Below are 14,774 nucleotides of genomic sequence, written 5' to 3'. Positions count from 1 at the left end.
TCAATGCTGAGCTCCTGCTCTGCTATCACATTCACATATGAAATAACACTTTCATAAATACCTGACTGATGACCCAACAACACACACAGATGTTCAAGTCTCCACAAAACAGTCACATATCTTTCATATCTAACTTTATTAAGAAAAAATTAGAGGTTTCACATGTCTACTTCAAGTATATCTGAAACAGAAGCATACATTTTCCCTGATGAAGGATATTATCTGTCAGGATAGCATTATAGAAATGATAAACAGGCTCCATTCACTTGGTTCATAATACCAGAGCTCTTAAGACAATGATTAATCCAGCAATATGATGCAATTGACAAGTGAATATTTCTGAGAAAACTATGAAACATATTTCTTTTCACAGTGGCTCTCAAAGATAGTCATGTCCATGAAGAGAGAGCAGATTTTCAGTTTTAGACTAAAGGGTTAAAGTTGGGCGATCTAGTTAATCAAGGATAAGGACCGTCTCAATCAAATCCAACGGTTGGGATTAGTGACAGTGCAGATAATTGGAAACCTAACAGAAAAAATGCAGTCGAACTCCATCACAATGGATATACATATGCCATTGCATCAATTTATTGGAGAATGTTAGAGGAACATTCTACAAAAGACCTGGCAGCTCATCTTTCAAAAAAAAATCAAGACGTGTTTCCCCGCTGAGACAGTCACTGAACATGCATAGTCTGGTTAATTGGCTCTCAAAATTCCATACCACACAATTAGTGAAAATTGGTAGTGGAAATTGATTTCAACTGTTGCACGAAGATTGTCACCAGTCCACACGGTACCATCAAGGTGCTGTACTTGTAAACAGTATATAGATGTAAATTCTCTTTACTCAGTACAATCCAAGCAGTAATTTTAGGAATTCTAAAGTGTGTGGATATTCATCAAATAATTATTCCAGAAATGCATTGCAGTCTTTGACTCATATTATTTTGAAATTCAAGATAAACACCAAATGATCCAGTTTCCTGTGAACATCAGTATGAATCAATAAAAACTTGTCAATTATGGGCAATACAGTCAGTAAATTAGCATCAGCATTCCTCAACAGCAGCTCTTGCATTACTGGTAAAATCATAATTAAACTCAATCAACCCTAATAACATAATCAAACACCATTTACAAGTTCTAAGAGTGTGCTTACAAAAACTAGACTAGTGAATTAGACCACAATGTACACCAAGCCAGGCAGTACTGCAGATACTAATGGTCAAATTATGAAATGACCATATCACCCCACCTGTAGGGAATTAGCATTACCATCAGCCAAAAAAAAAAAAACCCTTCCCATTTCACCAATGTGGTCACTCCAAATGTTTGTCTACTTCAGCCTTCAGTTTATTTAAGCTATCAACTTCCACAACGACAGATGGAAGTCTGCTGGGGAAGTTCCAGAAATCAAATACCTGCTGGCTAAAGGCAAACTATTCTACAACTGTCTTTCCTCAATTTGAATCTATGTCCCCTAAGGTTCTTAATCTCAGCAACTGGAAGTATCCCATCAGCATTGAGCCTGCTCCAACCATTCAAGGCCTTGTACACCTCAATCAGATCACCTCACAGGTGCCTAGTCTCCAGATGCTGCAACTGACAGAATTTAAGCCTCGCCTGGTAAGAGAACCCTTTTGTTCCTTTCACCAATCTTGTTGCCCTTCTCTGTACCCATTCTAACAACTCTACATCCTTCCTAAAATGAGGCCTCCAGACATATACGAGTACTCAATGTGTGGTCTGACCATTGCCAAAGGTCACCTCCTTGTCTCTGCTAGCAAAATTCCTATATATCATTGACAAAACTCCATGACCTGCTCTGGCAGACTGTCTGTACTGCTCAGAGAAATTCATGTCCAACTGCACAATTACCCCAGGTCTTTTTCATTCTCCACCTCCCTGAGTGTAGTACCACACAGTTGGTACATTTCGCTTGGGTTACTGCTACCCACATGCAGTACTTTACATTTGTCAATATTAAACTTCAGTTGCCACTTCTCAGCCCATCTACCAAACTTTTCTAGATCCTGTTGCAGTAGCATACTCTTTTTACTATCATTAACAACTGTGCCAACCTTTGTATCATCTGTAAAATGGACATTAAGTCTGATCTACCTTCATCGATATCACTAATAAATACACAAAACAACAATGGGCCCAGCACCGAACCCTGGGGTACTCCACTAATAACATTAGTCCACGTAGAGCAGTGTCCATTTATTACTACTCTCTGCCATCTACCACTCAACCATCCCTTTATCCATTGCAGTAACTTGCCCTTAATGCCATATCGCTCCAATTTGTACAGCAATCTTCCATGTTCAACAGTATCAAAAGCTTTCCTGAAATCCAAGTATATGATATCAAAATTATTTTTTGCATCCATTTCCTTTGTGACCACATCGTAGTATCCAATCAAATTGGTCAGGCAAGACTTCCTCTTAACAAACCCATGCTGTGTCTGAACTATTACTGCAGTCTTGTCTAGGTGACACTGCATTACTTCTTTAACCAGTGAAGCCATTATTTTCCCAGGAACAGAAGTTAAACTAACTGGTCGATAATTATATGCATCACCCTTTGAACCCCCTTTGTGAATTGGGGATACATTTGAATATCTTCAGTCAATGGAGACCTCCCCTGAATCTAAGGATGCTCTCATAATTATGGCCAAGGGTTTGCTTACTTCTCTCGCTGCCTCCTTCAATATAACTGGATAGATTCCATCTGCTCCAGGTGCCTTTTTATGTTTAATTTCAACAATTTCTCCTCCACTTTGCTCTCTTACAAAATCATTTAGCTCCCTGTTTAGAGTTAAGTAAACATCTTAATTAACTCTAACTGTCCTCCCCTTCCTTACAGAATTCCTCATGTGTGAATGTAGATGCAAAATACACATTCAGTTTGTCAACTATCTGAGCAGGATCATCAACAGTCAAACTACCAACATCAAGTGGACCAATCTGATTCATCCCCTTCATTCTAGAGTTTACATAAGTAAAGAAGTCTGTTGTTTTTCTCTGCATCCTTTGTCAAGGATTTCTCATAATCAGTCTTCATTTGCCTAACCTCCTTTGTGACTTGATTACAGACTAGCTTATATCTGCCATAGGCTTCTGTGTCACCTGATAATTTGTATGCATCTCACACATTTTTCTTCTCTGCCACAAAGGCGCCTCCGTAGCCAGGTGGGGAGGAGCAGCAGTGCGCAGCACACGCTTCTTGATTAGACCGGGGTTCGAGCCCGTCACCACCAAATAATACGGAGGATGTGGAAAGGTCAGGAAATGACCACCGCATACCCCGGAGCAATATGGCCTTAGTTGCTAATGCTCCTAAAAATCAAATAACAACAACAACAACAACAGCATCTCTGCCACAAGCCTAATTAGTTCATCTGACATCCATTTAGATGTGAACCTTGAACAGTATTTCTTAGTTGGTATGAAAAGCCTAGTAGCCTCCAAGATTAAGTCCCTGAAGGCCTACCATTTAGAATTCACTGTTTTTAACATCATCATTTGATCCCACTGTATAGAGTTCAAAAATTGTCTGAGACCATGTAGTCATCTTTACGAAAACAAAAACCCTTCCCTTTAACTTTTAATAGTAGTTACATCTTTAAATACATCCCACATCAGTAGACTGTGATCACTGTTACCTAGTGGTTCCTTTATCTGGAAATTCTTAATGCATGCGTCATCACTGCTGATATTCAGATCAAGAGTATTACCTCCTCTGGCTGCCCCTCGAATATGCTGCTGTAGAAAACAATCCTCTAATAAATCCATAAAAGTCTTGCTAGCGTGCAAGTGACCAACCCACAAGTTCCAGTCAATATCTGGAAAGTTAAAATCCCCCATTACAAGACATTCTGATTTACTGGCCCATTCTATTTCTCTGCACAACTGTTCATTGTACTCATCAGAGTCATTAGGCCTATAAGACACTCCTCCCTTTCCCAGTGTTTTTGTTACACCAAACAGACTCAACATTCACTGTCCACCCATGTCGACTGGATGCACTTCGTTAAATTTTGTGTCTTAACTAACAGCATAATCCCTCCTCCCTTCATACCCTGTCTATCCTTTCTGTACACATTGTACTCCCCAAATTCCAATTCTGCACTGCTTATATCTGTGTGACACCATGTCTCTGATATCCCAACAATATCTGCCTGTGATGCCTTGATCAGCACTTCAAATTCATCAAATTTATTTACTATACTTCTAGCACTGGTGTACATGCAAGTATACATGCACCTGTTCTTACCCTTAGCTACCCTAACACAGCCCATGCATTTATTTGTTCCATGATCCACAGTAACTTGCTCTCTAGGCTGCTGCTTGTTACAATAGAAGCAGTATAAGAATTGCTTTTGTCTCTGCCTGTGGCTACTGTTAATCTTTTAGTCTGTGAATCCCTCCAAACTAGCAGTTTTCCGACCCACCTAACACTGCCTTGATAGCATCCACAAATATTCTTGCACCATTTCTATTTAAGGGTATCCCATCCCTGTAGAAAGAAGCAGTCTCTCCTGTTAGCAAGCACAGACCACGATGAAAAAAATTCTACCACATGAGCCGTGCACAGTCTCCCAGGGCCGAATTGATTGACAAGGCTCTCATCATATACTCCCTCCTATCGTGTCTGGGCAGAATTGCAAACACTTTCAAATTCAACCCTAGCATTGACCTGTATTTGTTAAGTAAATCTGCAGATCTCTTACTCTTAAGGTCGTTAGTACCAACGTGTACAACAATATCACCTTTTGTGCCCTTCAAAGATGATATCTGTTCTGCAACACCATCAACTTTTGCCCCTTTGGCAGACATACCCTGGTCCTGTTCCAACTCTCCTTTTTGCATAATATATTCCCTGTCTTCCTGACAATAGAGTCACCAACAATAACTAGTTCCTGTGGGACCAACACATTTTGCCTTGGAGATTGCCACTGTGTTGCCTGATGCACAGGAGTGAGCTCTGGCGTTGAGTTAGGCAGCTGAGAGCTTGATGGGCCCTCTTATTAATTTCCTCGAGGAGATCCACCCTACACCTCAAACTCTCATAAATGCCCATTAGAATGCTGAGTTGGTGCGTAATTGAACCCATACTAATATGAACTTTTTTAAAATCACTAAGGAATGAATTCCTGAAGTTTGGCAGATTCCTCTGGGACCCTGTATAATTTGCCAGATCCAAAAAAATAATTGCAGGTTTATGATATTAGTGCTTTCAGCTCTAATGGATCAATAACATGCAGCAGAATTTTACTGGCTAAAGATAACTGAAAACACTAATATTTGGTGTTTTCAGCCCTCTTTGGCCAGTAAATTTCTTTTATTGCAATTTTCAGACATTCCACTTTATGGGTGTGAAATATGTTTTATCTAAATGGTTATTTTGGAGCTGAGTATATGACACAAAATAATAAAATAAATGACAGATTACTTACGCTTCTTGTTCCTTTTCTGCAGCTGTTCTTCTTTTTTCAAGTAGCTCTCCATAAAACTTGCACTGCTCCTTTTTCTGTGACTATTTAAGATAATATTAAATAAGTACTTAGAAAATCATTTTCATTTCAGAAAAAAATCCTGTTAAAAAATAAATCAACTACTGATTTGTTACAGTACAATTAAATAACATGCCAATTCTTGGTGAAAACATCCTAATACGAACATGGAAATGATAATGCCATTCATTATCAGCAACACTTGTGGTGGTGGGGGGGGGATTATACCAATAAACTGAAACTGTGTCATTAAGTGCAAATCTGAAAATTAACTTAAAAACAAGCAAACTGAAACAGAAACTTCTACTTACTTTCTAACAACTATAAAATTATTCAGTTTTGCAAAACTTTTCATATATGTATGCTTTATATAACTTTAAACAATCTGAAAAGCAAAATTTGCAAATTCTTAACGTGGTGGATAATATCATCATGCCTGTGGATAAGAGTATGATACAGAGAGAGAGTTGTTGTTGTTGTTATTAGGAGCATTAGCAACTAAGGCCATATTGCTCTGGGGATATGCGATGGTCATTCCCTGACCTTTCCGCATCCTCCATATTTGGTGGCCACGGGCTCGAACCCTGGTCTAATCAAGAAGTGTGTGCTACACACTGCTGCTCCTGCCCACCTGGCTATGGAGGCACCAAAGAGTATGATACAGAATGATTTCAATAAGAATGGGTTAAGTACCCTTAATCCTTTCAACAATGAATTTGCCAAAAGTGTGCTTGATCAGAGCAGTGAGCTTTCCACTAGAAGTTGGCTCTGAACTGAGTTTGTTCGTGGAATATCGAAGTATTTTAAAAATGAAAATGTATATAAATGATTTAAATATTAATTTGTTCTTATGTTGACTTGATCACACATTATAGTAAAATTACTGTCAAAAATCAAATCACAATTTTAAAAAAAATCATAAAAAACATTTTTATGCAAAAATAACATCCTCTACATCTATTTATCTCTATTCAACTTCATAAAAACTTCTAGATTTGAATTACAGTGAATTTCTTAAATTTCAGATCAAAATTAATCCATGTGTTAATGGACAAGTTATTTGAAATGTAGATGAAATTTCCTTGAAAAACATATACAGTGAAGCTTGGATAATTCAAAATATGGGTTATTTCGAATTGTTATTCTGCATGTTGTTCCTCCTATTTTATAAAAAAGATATATTTAATTCAAAATTTGAATAATTCTAAACAATTCTGATGCCCCCTTCAACATAAAATTATCCAAGCTCTACTACACACACACACACACACACACACACACACACACACACACACACACACACACACACACACACACTATATATATATATGTCCTGCTGAAAGGGTTAGTGGATCACAGCATAGATTTGTGAGGGAAAAGTCAAGCCTGAACAATCTGGTTAATTACCATGACTAAGTCATAAAATATTGATTGCAAGGAAAAAAATTCGCAAAAAAAAAAAAAAAAAAATTATCTTGATTTTGTAAAGCATTTGATGCAGTCTTGCACGAAAAGCTATTATATAGAAACTGAAGCAAACTGGGATTACTGATAAGGTCCTTTCCTAAATCGAGGGCTAGCTCATTTTTTGTCAGCCCTCGTTAGTGGCCACCTTGAATACTTGTAATAAACAGGTATTCAGGGTGGGCCACTTCAGACAAGTGGAGTTCCTCACGGATCAGTGCTGGGCACCTCCTGTATCTATTCTTCCTTACTGTGAAGAAGAAGCTGTCAAAGTCTGTTGTTGTTTGTTGCTTCAAAATGACTTGGATCAGTTGAAAATATGATCTGAAATATGGCAACGACAATTTAATGCTTTCGAATACAAGTTTTGCATCTCAGGAACAATTCAGGAGTTACTTATAAGCTAGGAGGAGAGAAGTTAAAAGAGGTTCAAGATGAAAGAGAATTAGGGGTTATGATATACTCAGATATGAAATTCAATATATAGTGTAAGCATGCTGCTAGGAAGTGTCTTGTCTGACTTACAGAACCTTTGCCAATAGAGAGAAGGATGTTATTAGCTCTCTGCATATGACAATGGTGATACTTCATTTGAAATACTGTATTTAGGTCTGGAGACCGCACCTAATAAAAAAGACAGAGTTTCTAGAGAGGATTCAAAGAAAGGCAACAATACTGGTGAGGAGTGTTAACTGATGTCTCTATATGAAGAGCAGCTTTACAAAGTGTGGACTGCAAAGATTGACAACTTGAGAATGGAAAATCTGACTGATGTGTACAATATAAAACCACAAAGGGAATTACTTAATGAGAGAGTTTCTCTCCTGCCAGTATACTCTCACTGGCAGGAGAGAAAATAATTAGGTGTATCAATAAAAAATTTTGGAAATTAACAGAAAGTTGGAACTCATGAAGTTTATCTTCAGGAAGTGTGCTGTACCTCCCTGGGATAAATTATCTACCAAGGCTGTTTGATAAAGTTAAAAGGGGAATTGGATGGTCACTTTTTGGCAATGGGAAAAGTAAGTATAATTGGAAGGTTTTTTTTTGGCAGATAGAGAGTGCTTCCTTGCATCAGTCATCCATTCTAATACTAAGACTAAATGGTGTGGAACCTTCTCTCACAGCCTTTCCTTTTCTATTTATTAACCTTGTTAATAAATACAATAAGTCAATCTTATGATGAACCTTTTCCATAGTGTCACATGGCTTATTGATCCTATTGTAATCAGGCTCAGAAGATATGGTCATCTGCATAGCTTAGCAAATGGAGACTTGAGGGGGCGGGGGATTTAAATGAAGTGTATAAGGTCCTAAGGAGATTAGTAAGATGAATGAAAGAGGAATATTCTCACTCTTAACAGGGGCACAGAGATTTTTTTTTTTTTTTGAGCTTCAGAATAAGTTTGCTTCCTTGCATCATTAATGCCATTTTTTAAATGTAAAATAATTAAGTAAAATACACAAAACTGACTTTCTCTTCTGGAGGACACATAGTATATACAAGTTCATGGGGGCTTATACACTCTCAAAATGAAACACACATAAGCGCTGTTGTCTCGAAACTTGCGCAGACAAGTAGCATATTGGAATGTTAAGTATAAAACCTGCTAATCAACACACACAGGAACAACAATTAAACTGGGCTATGATGACAAAATGGAAATCTTGACTGATGTTGAAAAGGGAGAGGGAGGGACCTCAGTCAGAACATAAAATACTCATACCAAAAAAAAAGATATGCCACCTTTATTGAAAAAATACCATAAAAACAAATTCATACAATGAATTATTATACAGTGACTGTTTCCATCCGAGTGAGTCTTTCCTTCAAAATTCCAAACGAGACTAGGATTTTATTGGTTATACAACTGATTCCATCCCTAAGCATAACGTAAGGTTTGAGATGGATTATTTTTTGATGATTCAGCTTGATAGACTAATTTGACCAATCATAACATGAAGTGGGAAAAAGCCAGCATTAACTCAATGATTCTAATGAAGAATGCCAAACAGAATTTTTCTTTGGTGGAATGCAAGAACATAACTGAAATATGCTTATCTTTTTGTTGCAATTTCACCATCCACGTTAAATAATCCATGGATTATTTAACATCTTGATATGAAGTGCATATTAAAAACCAACAACATCTCTCCATCTTCGCTAAAAGTAAAGAAATAACCGACTTAATCTCCTAATTTAGTGGATTTTCTGACCATCCAAACTAATTGTGGCTATCCAATGCAAATATAACTTTTGTCTTCCCTCATTTTACAAAGAGTAAGCTGCCCATAATATATTGTATGTATGAACAACAGACTTTCTTATATTGCAAAGATTGACCAACCATAACACTATATTGAGCTCCAAGCATGATGACAGTGAAAATCATAACTACCCATTATGCATACAGCGTGACCAATACACAATACTACTTGCTCACTACGTATGAAATACACAAAGATAATAAATTCACTGCTAACAAATGAAATAGAAGCACACAATTGTATTTATCCTTACAGTAGCTGTGGTCAGTATTAGTTCAAAGAGATAAACATACTATTAAATTTAAAAAATTAACAACAAGTAAAAACAACATAGGGACAGGTATATATGCTGTTCCATTATAGTTCTGTAAGAGGCCATGTACATGCTTTAGTCATTTACAGTATTACACATAATAAATTTATATCTCTTCATGTATATTTAAATGTCCTGCTTTTAAATATATTTATGAAGTATCTCTCTTCAAACATCGTGCCTTTTACAATTTTGTTCCATCTATAACATTAAAACAAAACATAATATGGCTTGCTGAAAGCCATATTATATTTTCTCTTATAGTTATGTTGTGCTAGCTCTGACTTAGATGATACATAAAAAAACGATGAACAACTAGACCTGTTCTTTTTTATGTTCACCAACTGTAAGGACAGTTGAAAATATGGTAGTTCTAGACAGACAGGAATAACATTTTAGAAGTTATGGTAGTTTTATGCATATGCTACATCATATGAGACCACTTCAAGTTAGGAATGACTGCATTATTGCTCTGCAGATGTATTAATTTTGTCATTAGTTATTGTTAATGTTGCTTTAAAGGATTTTTATTGCTGATATCAGTCAAAATACGGGGCTTACCTCTAGGCTTAAAGCAAGGCAAAGAGCAGGAATGGCACTGTTGATATCCAAAATCCATCTGTTCCTGATAATAAAAAGCCAATATATTCTATTTCTACACATTCACTTTAAGAAGTTCCTTTATATCTAATTCCTTCTTCATTAAAAGACAACTCTGTTCATAACAATTTTTTTTTTCTTGAATTTAAATTTAATCTTTAAAGTATAATTCCAATTACTGCAATGAGCAATGTACAGTACTAAAGCTGTTAAAGAGATACATGCAAAAAATTATTTTTATCTTGCACATATCTCTTTGATAAATGCCATAAAACCAAACATGGGAGGAGAAACAGAAAGAGAGAATTAACAATCAGGGAAAAGCTGGGTATACTAGATTACATTAGGTAAAATATTTCAGAGAAAAAGCACTAGTAACATTAATATGTTTGCTGCTGGTGTACAGTACAAGAACATCATAGGTACCCTACAAAAGATGCCAGCACATTTGTGGAACAGGCATCATCATTGCATGGGTGATCATAATGCCACATTGTGCACATGCAGAGCCACTTTATAATGTTAGTGGATTAATATCAAGAAAATGTGGCTACTATTTAACAGTGTCAGTAAGTTAGTAACAAAGTCAGACCGGAAAGAAAAGGTTTCTCAGAGAAAATAAAGATACTTTTCTTTTGATCTGTGAGTCATCCAGCATGAGTCTAAACAGAAGTTAGAAACTTTTTAAGCAGCCATTTAGCAGCATCAGTAGATTACTAGAAAGAAAGTTGTGGCTGCCATTTGACAAGTGTCAGCAGCTTAGTAGCAAGGTCAGACTGGAAAGAAAAAGATCCCAGAGCCAATAAAGCTATTTTTTGGATCAGAAACTATACCGATAGCCTTCGTGAGGCATCAGAGGATGCTGAAGCATAATCAAGATTTTTCTTAGTATCTTCCTAGTCCAGTTTGATCCTAATAAGTAGCAAGAAACTTGAGGCTGCCACTTGATAGTGTTGGCAGATTAGTACCAATAAACTTGAGGCTGCCAGTGCTTTCTCATGCTAAATTCAAAAGAAGCTGTTAATACTGCTGCTGTCACATAAAAAGCCTTTCAGTTCTTAACTACAAATTTTATTTTTCCATGTATCTTTTTTTTTTTCTTCACAATTGCAGCATCCATTTTTCTTTCAACACAATAAATTTTATCAAAAAATATTCTAACCACAAATAAATCACTTTTCTATACCTTTAAACTAGTAGCTGGAACAACTACACCCAACCATGGCATAACTGATACTGACACATGGAACAACTATTCTGTAAAAAGCACCGATTGTGTCTAGAACATGGCAGGATTAAATGAAGCCAACATATAGCAGCAGTAGCACTGAAAGTGTTTATTATGTGTAGAGTGCTTAATATAAATATAATACACTTTAATAAAGATACATTTTCACAAATGGACCTACTCAAATTTGAAATTTATATAGTTTAACATTTTATAATTGCTAATTTCATTACATGTATAGTAAAAAATAAACTTGTATATAACTTAAACCATACAATAATAAACTAGCACTGAGCATACTGGATGCAACCTTCAGCTCTAGGATTTTTTAAGATATAAGTAGCATACACTGTACTTCCCAAAAACCAGCACATATCTGAACCTAATGAAAATATGAATGAAATTAACAGGATTAGTAAATATATATACAAACAGCCTCCAAGTAGCTTCACTTCATGTTTGACAAGCACATATCCTCTTGCACATGGAGATGATGTAATAACTCAAAATCACATCTGCATCTATGAACTAAATCTATCCGATCTGATATATAATCATTAAGGAAATAATAGAACAAATTTTCAGTACATACCTTTAAATCAATACCAGCAACATGACCTCGTCCAAAGAACTGAACTGTATGCCTCTCCTTATAAATTGGATTATAATCAACAGCTGTATCTTCTGAAGCATCCCAGTCAAACACAAATTTTCGATCATTTAGACGTCTCACTCTCCGTTTTTTCTTAACAATACCAAGATACCTTTCCTGAAAGTAGTATTACTGAAGATAAATTTACTACTTATATGAAACAATGCATTGCACATATATTTAATTTTAAAAACATAAGCTTTGTTGCATATTTTCAACCTATATTTACATATTTAAAAACCAAAAACGACATGTTTAATACATTTAATTAATAATAGTTTTAAGTTATACAGGTTGTGTCAGAAATAACTGACACTTTCATTAGTGTTTTTCTCCTGTGCATAAATAGGAGATTCTGTTTTTAGTGAGGTTGTGCAACAGGCTAGGGAGATAAGCTTGTTATGATGCTTTGGAGCATTCAACGTCATATATTCCATGCATCTGATGGTTTTTTGAAAGAAGTCTACTGTTGCAATGCAGCATAATTTTTGGTGAAATTTTTGCATTTGTAATGTGTCCTTCATCAACACAACTAAGTTATGGGTAACCAATTTTTAAACCAGTTTTTTTGTCTGTAACACCATCAGTGTTGTAACAGACAAAACCATCAGCAGCTTCACATACTGTAACTATGCCAATGATTGCTCAACAGACAATTGAGTTCTCTTGTCTGTCGAACAGAATCCAAAAAGATCCATTCAGTACAGAAGTTTGCAAAAGTTTTCATGCGAAAGATTCACCCTTAAAAAATGGCTGTTATTCAAGAACTTAGACAAATGACAAAATAAATCAATTAATGTTTTATGGAGTGAAGTGGACAATACCTAATCTTCAAATAAACTGTCTATAAATGATGAAGCACATTTCATTTGAATAGTGAGGTCAAACAGATTTATCACTACTGGGTTACTAATAATCCTGGTCAAGTTCATGAATTACCCCATCATCGCCCAAAGGTGATGTATGGAGTGCTTCTTCAAGTTTTAAGATTATTATCAGTCCTTTCTTTTTTTTTAATTTTTAAATGGCCATGCGCTTTCAATGCAGAACACTATTAGTAGTAGTAGTAGCAGTAGGGAAAAATTATGCAAGAAAGAAAGCTTATATAGCATCAGCCAAAAAAAAAAAAAAACACACCCACATACTTCACCCATCCTTACTTACTCTCTAAGAATTTGTCTAGTTCTTCCTTGAATTTTATTCAAACCATCCACTTCCAAAAAAACAGATGGAAACCTATTCCAACAACCAACCACTCACCGGCTAAAGACAAACTTCTGCACATCTATTCTGCAACCATCCTTCCTCAACTTAAATTTGTGCCCCCTCGCACATAACCTTAGCAAGTGGAAGAATGCCATTCACATTCAGCTTACTCAATCCATTCAAGGCCTTAAAATAAATAAATCTGGTCACCCCCACAGGTGACTAGTCTCGACACTGCAATTTGCAGAACTGAAGCCTTTCTAGATAAGAGCACCCTTTTGTTCCCTTCACCAATCTTAAATGCACTTCTCTGAACCTGTTCCAGCAGTTCTACATCATTCCTGAAGTGGAGGCCTCCAGACCTGTATACAATACAGTAAGTCCTTGACTTACACGGATTCATAGATATGCGGTTGTGCTACTTCTACTTACAACTAGCCACGGCATCCATTAAGTGCCACTTTAAATATAATAGATTGTGTTAGTGTTTGCTAATGTGAACTGATAGTGGCATCGGTGCTTTGTTTTCACCTTAACCACTTAAGTGTAAGTTGTATCTTGTAAGCTTATACTTGTTATAAACAAAATAAATATAAACCCTAAATATGTCTGCAAAAAGAAAAAATGGTGGGAATAGTAATCATAGTGATAAGAAGAGGTGTATTATAACTATGGAGACTAAAGTCAAAATCATTAAACAACATGAAAACAGCAAGAAATTTGTGAACATCGCACGTGTTTACGAAATGAATGAATCGACTGATTAGAACCATTATAAAAGATAAAGTTTGTATTATGCAGCACGTAAAAAGTTCTGTGCCAATGCAATCTGCGATCATATCCAAAAAAGAGGCTTATTAATAGAAGAAATGGAAATATTGTTGTTAATTTGGATAGGAGACATGAAACAACAACGAATGCTGATAAGTCTTATTCTCATACAAGAAAAAGCCTCGAGTCTTTTTGAAGAACTAAAGTGTAAACATGGTGAGAATGTTGCTAGTGAAACATTTATTGCAAGCCAAGGGTGATTTCAAAGATTTAAGGGCCATGCTAAACTACACACCATCAAAGTTACAGGTGAGGCTGCTAGTGCAAACATAGCAGCAGCAACGGAGTTCCCCAAGAATTTGGCAAAAATCATCAAAAACAAGGATTACCTACCACAACAGGTCTTCAATGTAGATGAGACTGGTTTATATTGGAAAAAAATGCCAGATCATTCTAACATATTACAAGAAGAAAAAACTATGCCAGGATTTAAGGTATCAAAGGACAGATTAATCCTTCTTCTTGGTAGAAATGCTGCTGGAGGTTGCAAAATAAAACCACTGTTAGTTTACCATAGCGAAAATCCAAGAGCCTTCAAAAATATTTCGAAGGCATCGCTACCTGTTGTGTGGAAGTCCAATCGAAAAGCATGGGTGACACAAGAAATTTTGCAGGATTGGTTTCTCCTTCATTTTGTGCAAGAAGTTAAAAAATATTGCCAAGAAGACAACTTACCATTTAAAATATTACT

General features: G+C 36.1%; 1 protein-coding gene across 1 annotated transcript in view; it reads right to left on the bottom strand.

Moving 5' to 3' along the window:
- Positions 1 to 14,774, bottom strand: part of LOC150079613 (putative ATP-dependent RNA helicase DDX23) — a 147,198-nt gene that overhangs the window by 41,219 nt on the left and 91,205 nt on the right. Inside the window, exons 8-9 of the mRNA XM_090383822.1 lie at positions 11,987 to 12,163; positions 5,465 to 5,544 (exon numbers count right to left, since the gene is read on the bottom strand). Coding sequence (XP_090239948.1) covers positions 5,465 to 5,544; positions 11,987 to 12,163 — 257 coding nt within the window. The remainder of the gene's footprint in view (positions 1 to 5,464; positions 5,545 to 11,986; positions 12,164 to 14,774) is intronic.

This window comes from Mastigoproctus giganteus, chromosome 10, assembly GCF_048544385.1.
Source record: "Mastigoproctus giganteus isolate SK-2022 chromosome 10, ASM4854438v1, whole genome shotgun sequence".
Lineage (NCBI taxonomy): Eukaryota > Metazoa > Arthropoda > Arachnida > Uropygi > Thelyphonidae > Mastigoproctus > Mastigoproctus giganteus.
The sequence above is the reverse complement of the archived record's forward strand: the minus strand, read 5'-3'. Positions and strand labels throughout refer to the sequence as shown.